The sequence below is a fragment of the Brachycentrus maculatus genome, unplaced genomic scaffold (genome assembly GCF_059751285.1).
Source record: "Brachycentrus maculatus isolate JH-2025_06_01 unplaced genomic scaffold, ASM5975128v1 h1tg000987l, whole genome shotgun sequence".
NCBI classification, from domain to species: domain Eukaryota; kingdom Metazoa; phylum Arthropoda; class Insecta; order Trichoptera; family Brachycentridae; genus Brachycentrus; species Brachycentrus maculatus.
This window is the reverse complement of record NW_028281705.1, coordinates 557,501-568,190: the sequence shown is the minus strand read 5'-3', so window position 1 is coordinate 568,190 and position 10,690 is coordinate 557,501. Positions and strand designations below refer to the sequence as shown.

General features: G+C 37.6%; 1 protein-coding gene across 1 annotated transcript in view; it reads left to right on the top strand.

Moving 5' to 3' along the window:
- The first annotated feature begins 565 nt into the window (after positions 1-565).
- Polr2H (DNA-directed RNA polymerases I, II, and III subunit Rpb8) overlaps positions 566-10,690 on the top strand; it is a 10,425-nt gene continuing 300 nt past the window's right edge. Inside the window, exons 1-3 of the mRNA XM_088275783.1 lie at positions 566-941; positions 4,600-4,722; positions 8,978-10,690. The exon at positions 8,978-10,690 is cut by the window's right edge and continues 300 nt beyond it. Of these exons, the coding sequence (XP_088131909.1) occupies positions 772-941; positions 4,600-4,722; positions 8,978-9,137 (453 nt within the window). The 5' untranslated portion in view covers positions 566-771 and the 3' untranslated portion in view covers positions 9,138-10,690. The remainder of the gene's footprint in view (positions 942-4,599; positions 4,723-8,977) is intronic.

The window sequence follows — 10,690 nt, the reverse complement described above, 5'->3', positions numbered from 1 at the left end:
GCTCGGCTCGCTGTACTGACTGCCTGAATGCTCGCATCGTTACGTGTTACGTTACGACCAAATGTTCCAGTCAGTATCCACCTTTATGCTAAATTTTAGTGCCGAGGTGCTTGCTATTTAGTCCGGCAAAATTTGTTTTTATTAGTTTATATTTAAATCATTCATAAAATCTGAGCACCCCAGGGCTTGTTCAGTTGAATTTGAATTTAAGTTAGTTGTGTAGCCTACAGTGAGTGGATTTATTCTTTATGTTTCAAGTTATTAAAACATCATGTAGTTCATGAGTGAAAATTCTAGCAAAAACACTCGCGATTTTATAATAATACATATTTAAACGTTTGAATAGCTGAAGCGAGTGGCGCATAATAGACCAGAATGGTGATAAAGGAATCGTTTGTTGCTGCAAACCAATCCACAAGATTGAGACCACAAAAGACATGTAATTATAATTTACATTTGAAAAAACACTAGCAATCATCCATCAACCGAACTATCATCCGAACAAATCGATTATTCGATTATCGTGATTATTTATTTCAATAACCTCACTAAATGTCAGAAAACCGACAAATGGCGGTATACAGTGCAGCGGAAGTTTGTTGACGTTTATCATTCGTGTTAGTTAGACTGTTCTCCATTAGTTAACCGCAAACGTGCATATTTATTTATGAAAACAGTGCTTAAAGACGTGGTTTGATTATAATATTGGTGTTTTTATTGTTAAATTAGTGGCTATTCGTATTTGGCGGGAGGAGGAATTCCAACCTCAAAATGACGGGCGTTCTTTTCGAGGATATTTTCAACATTAAGGATATGGATCCCGAGGGGAAAAAGTTCGACAGGGCGAGCAGACTGCACTGCGAGTCAGAATCCTTCAAGATGGACCTCATTCTTGACATCAATTCCTGGCTATACCCGATGGAGCTCGGCGACAAATTTAGGTTAGGTCAACATTTTTTTAAAAACCTTTTAACTGCCGGCAGGTACATGTACGGCGGTACCCAGCACGCCGCGAATTTTACGACAAAAATAAAACCTTCTAAACATATTGTTATTGAAAGTGTATTAACGTTTATTTATAAAACTTGCCAAATAAATGAAGAGCGCGCCAGTCGTGCAGTCATTTATCCATTATCATAAAATTAATTGTTCATGGTGCAGGTTTGTCACAAAATTTATCATAGAAAATATGAAAACTAAATTATATGTCAAAAATAATTGTTTCTGTTAGTTTAATATTAAAAGTATACACACACACTGATTTAAAAAAAATTAAAAATTAAAAATCATCAGAATCCACACTAAAATCACTGTCATCAGATTCGGCAGTGACGGCAACTCGGGGATTATTGGACAACCCTGAGCGCCATCAGTTGTTCCGACGACAAAGCTATCTTTAATTTACGTTTAAAGTGGTAAAAACAAATTCTGTTTGAATTCTAAGTATGCAAAGACATTCTCAATAGATGTCACTATGCGTTCAATATATTTGTACATTTTAAATAATTGATTTTCTTTACTAAAAGCCCATTTGAAACGGCGCGTCATAAGACATAATTTTTGTATGAGCGGCGTTCTGATCACAGAAAATTATGCGTCTTAATACGCTCTTGGCAGTTAATACATTCTGAGGTATCTCTACATGAGAGAGTGCGGATGTTATCCTCGGCTCTACTTGACCCAGTTTCTTCAGGGTATGCTCGGCTACAGCAGTCTAGAGACTAGAAGGAATGTGTATTTGATTACGCATTTTTATCGATTGTTGCGCGGTATGATGGATAATCCTGAAATTATCCGGAACATTGGTCTGTATGTTCCCGATAGTTAGCTAAGACAGCGTCGGCATAGATTGTTTCACATTCCTATACACAGGACCAACCTGCCGATGGTTATGCCTGCAGGAAGAGCTACCGCTATGTTGAACAATATCTCATTGGATATGGATCTGTTCCATGTGTCTGAAGGAGTTCTCCGAAGTCGGATTCTTGTACACCTTTAGCAATAGTATTCTTGCTTATTTTCTATTTTTGTTAATGTATACGATTTAAATTTACGTTGTGTATATTATCTATAAATAAATTGAATTGAATTGAATTGAATGTATAAACTTTTAAGCATCATGATTCTACTCGGGCTTGTTAGTATTTTTAAAAATTTAAACAATTCAGAAATCAAATAAACGCCAAAGACTTTTCAAATTGCTTTTACATAAAAAAAGGTCCAATTTTAACCTTATAACCGCGTTAACTTTGTTCCTAAGAGACGCCCGTGCGCGGCAGTATTTCGCCGTTTTTTAAATGATTACTTTTATCATGTATTTAGTTAAGAAACGATTTATTTTCCTAAACAAAAACGTTCAATGGGATTTATTGTGCCTTTTTGGTACTCTATAATACACGCGTGTCACATTATTCTTGAAATATATCGTAATATAAACAAATTAGATCGTAACATAAATAAATCAAAACACGCATCGTGTGTCACTCTTAACCCACTGGCGATGCGTAGCGTCGAGAGTGAGACAGATATAGGGCATGATTATGGCGCAGATTAATTACCGACCGCAAGAAAAATCAGGGATCTGTTCTTTTATTTATCCTTGTGATGTTACAAATTATTAGTCAGATATTTCAACAGATGTCATAAGGCCGAGGATTGACGTATTATTTTATCCAAAGTTCCACACCATGAAAAAATCCCTCCAAGTTGAACTGAGGTTGGAAACTTGGAGCAATGTAAAAACACAAACGCTTATGTCAGCCGCGTATGGGGCATGTTTTGTTAAAACACATACGGTTATGCGAGCCGCGTGGATCCGGTTAAAGTAATTGTATTAACCACGAAGCAACATCATTTCTCAAAAAACTCTTTATTTTTCGTGTAAATTAAATCAATAAAAAAGTGTTATTTTAAATATACACACTTTCTAAAATGGGGGGAGGAGGTGATACCGACTTACGCTAAAATATTTTGGTGTAATTGTTAAAAAAGTTCCCCGACCGCTGACGTTATGTTTTTTTTTTTAATCACCTAACGTCCAAGTGACTCTGAAATCTAGCTACGGCTTATGGAACACCGCTTATCATGACCCTACTCAGGCTTCAACTTTTTAAGTTTCACAGCCTATGCCTACCCGTGAGTGGATTTACTCTTTATGTTTAAAGTTACTATAATTTCATGTAATTCATGAGTGAAAATTCTGGGCAAAAACACTCGCTATCTCGCTAGAGGCGTGAGTTTATAAATTTTATTGATTCTAAATTAGCGGCGAAGTTACTTAGGTGTATGATTTTACTAGGATGTGAGTTTACTTACCGCTCACTCCTTTCAAGAACGTCATAAATCAAAAAACTTGATTTTTCAGGAGATCGTTTTTAAAGTTTAAAAATATAATGAAATGTATTAAAAATAAATATCGAGCCACGTTTTGAACTTTTTACTGTGCAACGGATGTTTTAAGGTAAAACCTGAATGTTTTTTCTCCATTTGAAAAATATTTAGTAAATTTAAAAAAATAATTAAACCATACCTTTTCTTCATAATGCAAAAACAACACTTTCTGCCCTGTAACGGGTAAATATTAAGTTAAAAATATGCCGCTTTTGCTGGGATATAGTACATTTTCTAGGTATTCCGAAAACATGCACAACTGAAAATTGACGATATTTGACGTTGTTGAAAGGAGTGAGCGATATTGGATTTTGGTAGCTGAAGGTTGTTTATGAATATAAAATGTACAAATACAGTTGCTTACAGATGGTTTTTTCAATTTTTTTGAGCATTCTCTTCTGCTGCAAGCTTTCTACGCAGCTCCTTAAATGAAATCATTTCAAAATATTGATTTTAGAATAAATTGATTAAAAATTGTTTAATATCCAAGAAAGAACACTTTCCATTCCTCGCCATAACACATCATTCTTCGGTAACTCCTTCTCTGTTGAAAGGAGTGTGCGATTTGTTAGCAACATTTACACCACTGAATAGGGCATTTTTAGGCACCAATAACACCATGAAAAAGGACTTTTTTGGGCAACAATTAATCTATTGAAAAGGGCGTTTACGGGGAACATTTACCCCATTCAATGAGAGATTTGTAGGCAACATTTACATTATTGAATAAGGCTTTTTTGGGCAACATTCACAGTATTGAATATGGCTTTTTTGATCTCCATTCACAATATTGAATAGGGCTTTTTTGATCTCCATTCGCATTATTGAATAGGGCTTTTTTGGGCACTATTCACAATATTAAATAGGGCTTTTTAGGCACCATTCACAATATTGAATAGGGCTTTTTTGGGCACCATTCACAATATTGAATATGTTTTTTTTGGGCACAATTCACAATATTAAATAGGGCTTTTTTGGGCACCATTCACAGTATTAAATAGGGCTTTTTTGGGCACCATTCACAGTATTGAATAGGGCTTTTTTGGGCACCATTCACAGTATTGAATAGGGCTTTTTTGGGTACCATTCACAATATTGAAAAGGGCATAACTCATCACCCATACAATGATCCCAAACTATAGAACAAATTGACGGGGAGCAGAATGAACTAGTACTGATTGTCTTGCTTATGTATCGACATTGTTCCAGGCTGGTTTTGGCGACTACCCTCCGCGAGGACGGCTATCCGGACGGGGGGGAGTGGAACCCGGAAGACAAGGAAGCCACAAGGCAGGACAGCTTTGAGTATGTCATGTACGGGAAGATCTACAGGTGCACTGGCCCTAATATTACTGTTTTTATTAAAATTACACACTTGAATATACCACTTTATCGAGTTTTATTTTTATTTACGACTAGTTTCGAAAAGGACAGATGTTTTCATCTTCTGGTATGAATTAAAACAGTTTCGTTTTAATTTGTACCAGAAGATCAAAACATCTGTCGTTTTCGAAACTAGTCGTAAGTAAAAATAAAACTCGATAAGGCGGTATATTCAAATGTTTAATTTTAATATAATAATCATGTCATTCCACAAAGTTAATGGCCGAATCGACAACCAATATTACTCCACCGGGAAAATATATATTAGCGATTTTACACTCCTATATTCATAGGGCCGCCTCCCTAGTGCAATGGTCAGCACGCTCCGCTACCGTTCTGGAGGTCCCGGGTTCGATTCCCGAGGGGGGCCAAATAAATATTAGTGATTTTTTCACTGTAATGTTTATTCCATATTACCCTGGACTGGTACCTGCAGCGGAGGGCTGATCACCTTTCCTTCATGTGTAAAACGATCAAGATAACACTGCATTTATATGAAGCAGTGCCCTATGCACCATTGGGGTGCTGATAAGGGTTATATTATATATATAAATATATATAAAAAAAAAAATATAAAAAAAAAAATATATATATATATATATATATATATATATATATATATATATATATATATATATATATATATATATATATATATATATATATATATATATATATATATATATATATATATATATTTTATTCATTCAACACTTCCCTTACGGTGCTAAAAACTCCCGCGCGTTCCGGTGATGTGCATTTTGTACGCCATATGAAAATGTGGTTTAAAAACGGCAAAAATGTGAATATTCCTAAAAGTTGCTTTAACTGTTTAATTATTTTTTTAAAATATGCTAAATATTTTTCAAATGGAGAAAAAACATTCAGATTTTACCTGAAAAGATCTGTTGCACAGTAAACAGTTCAATAAGTGGCTCTATGTTTATTTTTATTACATTTTATTATATTTTTAAACTTTAAAAACGATCTCCTGAAAAATCAAGTTTTTGGTAGTTGACGTTGTTGAAAGGAGTGAGCGAAATACCACTTATGAGTGTCCGTCAATGTTTCATGTTTAGATAACCATTGTTCCGCATATGGTACTAATAGACTACTATTGTCTATTAGTACCATATGCTGTATTAGGAACTACGCTTGGATGGCTTGTCTCTGGCCAATATCTGTACCCGACGGATTCTCCAGTTCTTTGGACACGTTGCGCGTGGCAACGAGGATAGCCTGGAACGCCTAGTTGTGATCGGTAGCCTGGAGGGAAAGAGAGGGAGAGGAAGATCCCCCACACGATGGACCGATCAAATTAAGGCAGCAGCAGGCACCTCAGTGGTTGGAGCGCTACGTGCAGCGCAGTCAAGGGATAACTGGAGAAGAGTCATTGCTTCTGCAAGGGTCACAACCCTCAGCAATGAGGATTAAGACGGAGAAGAAGTACCATATGCAGAACAATGGTTATCTAATATACTAAGTTCAAGTATCCTCTTCCGTAGCGCAGAGGTCCCGGGTTCGATTCCTAGGGGGGTCAAAATAAATATGGCTGATTTTAATAGATTTATATTATCCACTGACACTTGGTGATGGAATTGCATTTTTAATTTATTATTAGATTAAAACCAATATTTTTAGCTTTTCCACTTTTTTATTTGACCAGCGACCGGGTTTCGTCGTTACCGACATCATCAGACTGGTCTGATCATGTGATCATCATCAGACTGGTCAGACCAGTCTGATGATGTCGGTAACGACGAAACCCGGTCGCTGGTCAAATAGAAAAAGTGGAAAAGCTAAAAATATTGGTTTTAATCTAATAATAAATGGCTGATTTTCACTCTCATATATATTTGATATCACCATCTAATATACCCTGGACTGGTACAAGAAGCGCAGGGCTGATCACCTTGCCTTTGTGCAATCAACGATTAACACACTATCCCCGGGCGGATTCGCATCTCGGATTCGCATCGCGGATTCGTATCTCAGAATTGAGATAAACATCTCTGAAAAGAAGTGATAACATTTAACCATGCACATATCGATGTAATATGTGATCAAAAGATGCCGCAAAAGTCAAAAGTCAAAGTGTTATTGGTGCCTAAAAATGCCCTATTCAATAGTGTAAATGTTGCCGAAAATCGCACACTCCTTTCAACAACGTCATATATTAAAAAAAAAATTGTCAATTTTCACTTGTGCATGTTTTCGGAATGTCCAGAAAACGTACTATATCCCAGCAAAAGCGGCACATTTTTAACTTAATATTTACCCGCTACAGGGCAGAAATTGTTGTTTTTGCATTATGAAGAAAAGGTATAGTTTAATTATTTTTTTAAAATTTACTACTTATTTTTCAAATGGAGAAAAAACATTCAAGTTTTACCTTAAAAGATCCGTTGCACAGTAAAAAGTTCAATGAGTGGCTCGATATTTATTTTTAATACATTTCATTATACAGTGGTGCCTCGCATAACGAACGCCTCGCACAGCGAACGCTGCACACAACGAACTTCCTTTTCGTTCATTTCACGATTCATACAACGAACTTCGCTTCACACAACGAACTTCGCTTCACACAACGAAGTCGCCCACTTCACACGATCACTGCCGATTTATTGCATCCTTCCGCGCAGGCAGTCGTTAGTCACTGAGCAGTACGCTTAACTTACGCACGTGTCGCAGCAATCGTTCATCATTACAACGAAGTCGCCCGATCTTCTACGATCACTGCCGATTAATTGCATCCTCCCGCGCAGGCAGTCGTTAGACTCGTTAGTCACTGCGTAGTACGCTTAACTTACGCACTTACTTTCAAAAAATTATTATGGATGAAGGATACTGCCCACAACAAGTGTTCAATGCCGATGAAACGGGTCTTTTCTGGAAAAGAATGCCGAGCAGAACCTTCATTACAAAAGAAGAGAAGAAATTGCCAGGACACAATATGGTAAGATGACATAAAAAAATTTATCTTTTTTTTATGTCATCTTACCATATTTTATGCTACAGAACGAATTATTTTTTTTAACATGTATTGTTATGGGAAAACGCGTTTCACATAACGAACTTTTCGCATAACGAACTTGCTCCTGGAACGAATTAAGTTCGTTGTGTGAGGCACCACTGTATTTTTAAACTTTAAAAACGATCTCCTGAATAATCAAGTTTTTTGATATATGACGTTCTTGAAAGGAGTGAGCGAGATATGATAGTATGTGATCCATATTGAATATCAAATCTCGTTCCAATCAATCCTTCACTGCATAGTGTATTAAATTTGTTACATACCAAAAAGTTAGTGTTATAACGTCCGTTTAAAAATATTAGCAACCATTCTTTGTTGTTCCTGATTAGATTCATTCATAACTCACGTATATACAGTGAAACCTCTACCTAGCATTTTAAAGGGACCTATTAAAATAAATTATGAATGCGGGAAAACAATGAATGCGGGATTAAGAGGTAAATACGCAAATAGATACGACCAAGTAAAGATACCGTCCTCCCAATCTGCATAACCATTCGTAGGCTAAAATTCTAAGAAGAATACATGTTTCAGATGCAAATGTATTTAATTAAAAAAAATACAAACCTGAATAGATTTTTAAAAAATCCTTTGGTTTTTTGACTGTTTTATTTTCGTAAGTCAATATTATATTTTCGGCTTTGCTAATAGTATTTTTTTCAGCGTCGGTTATTGAATGTGCGTTGTAGAAAGTTTTCTTTCAAAGAGTGCGCACGCTTCTGGAGATGCAGGTACAGGCAGCGGCTCCTTTTCATCAATATCGACCTCTCCTGCTATCGGTTACACGAGCTTTCCATAGTTTCTATCCCATACGTTGCCGTTGAATGTAAAAAAATTGATAATAATGTAAAAAAAAAACAGACAAAATGTATCAAATATGCAGCTTAATTCAAACGATAAATGGTGATAGAGAAACAATCGATGCGGTTTAGTTAAGTATGAAATTAAGTCGGGAGAGAGGAAATAAATGACACATCCAAGAAATCGATTATTCGAGGAACGATAGATAGAGGTTCCACTGTTGTTCATAATTTAGCCAAAAGACGCGCTATGAACGCCAAAATAATAACTTCGCTTGTATCTCCAAGACGAACTGTCAATGCAGTCATGCAAAAAAAGTCACGCAGCGAAGGGTTAAAAAATAAAATTGACCGTGTGGTACGTTTCCAGGATAGAGGGGGACGAGGCGGCGACGGAGCCCTCGTCGCGGCTGGCCGCGTACGTCAGCTTCGGGGGGCTGCTCATGCGACTGCAGGGGGACGCCAACAACCTGCACGGCTTCGAGGTGGACCAGCACATATACCTGCTCATGAAGAAGCTGGCCTTCTAGCCCCAAACAAACCACCCATCGCAATGCCATTCCAACCCTTCCCTTAGAGCGCTTGCACCCTACGCGGAATCTCACTTCCAACCCTTATCTGCACCCAACGGCACCCTTATGGCACTACGTTGTACAGATATTTTATTCATTGTTTCGGCATTTACTTTATGGTAAGACATGTGACAATGATTAAAGAAAACACTGGTTTTTATACCACTTGAGTTTTAATAAAGACTACTAGTTTCAGAAGCTTAACTTCCATCATTCAGGTCTGAATAATAATTAAACCATGTCCGCTCCCTAGGTGGAGCATATGGAGTCCACAAACTGTCTCCAAGGCTTTTCTGTCGGCTGCCAGCTCCCTCGCATCCTCCCAAGTCAGATCCGCGTCCCGAAGTCCTGACGAGAACTGCCGACGAATTGTCAGCAGTGGTCGGAGCCTGATGCCTTGTAAAGGAGGCGAGCTTGATGGCGGCTCTCGGGAGGCATGCGGAGTACACGGCCAAGCCGACTGAATCGCCTTTTCTTGACGACAGTTGTGACCAAGATTGGCTGCGTCCTACGCCTTATCTCTTCATTCCTCACAAAGTCAAACCACAGCGCGCCTAAATTTCTCCGCAGACACCTATTCTAATAATAACTTCCATTATTATTCAGACCTGAAGTTATTACTGAGACCTGAATGATGGAAGTGTAGCTTCTGAAACTAGTAGTCTTTAATAAAACTCAAGTGGTATAAAAACAAGTGTTTTCCTTAATCATTGTAACATTGTACAGACGCATTGTCATCTTGATCATTAGCACGCGAAGGAAAGGTGATCAGCCCTCCGCTTCAGGTACCAGTCCAGGGTCTTCTTCCTCGTCTTATTCCTCATTGCTGAGGGTTGTGACCCTTACAAAAGCGATGACTCTTCTCCAGTTATCCCTTGCCTGCGCTGCACGTAGCGCTCCAACCACCGAGGTGCCTGCTGCTGCCTTAATTTGATCGGTCCATCGTGTGGGGATCTTCCTCTCCCTCTCTTTCCCTCCAGGCTACCGATCACAACTAGTCGTTCCAGGCTTTCTTCCTTGCCACGCACAACGTGTCCAAAGAAGTGGAGAATCCGTCGGGTACAGATATTGGCCAGAGTCAAGCCATCCAAGCGTAGTTCCTGGCAAATGGATATTATAATACTTTCGTGTAATAAGTGATTATATTACGGGGGAATACAAAGATTGTGAGCCCGCATCTATCATATTTTATATTGATATTCTCATTTTAAAAGTGGAGTTGTAGTAAATACATATCAAGGGGAATGTTAATACAGTACAGTCTTGTTGTTCCGGAGTCGGATTGACGGGGAAATGTATTATCCGGGATTCTTACAAATATCGTTTGACATCTCAACATAGATGAAGAAGAATATGGAAGTCTGGGCATTGACAGAGCTGTCTATGGTAGTATGAGAGACATCTATGTTGACATATCCAATATATTGTATTTCATACACTTTGTGGTAAGACATGATGATATTGTAAAAGAAAAACATTTGGTTTTTTACCACTTGAGTTTCTTTTATGAT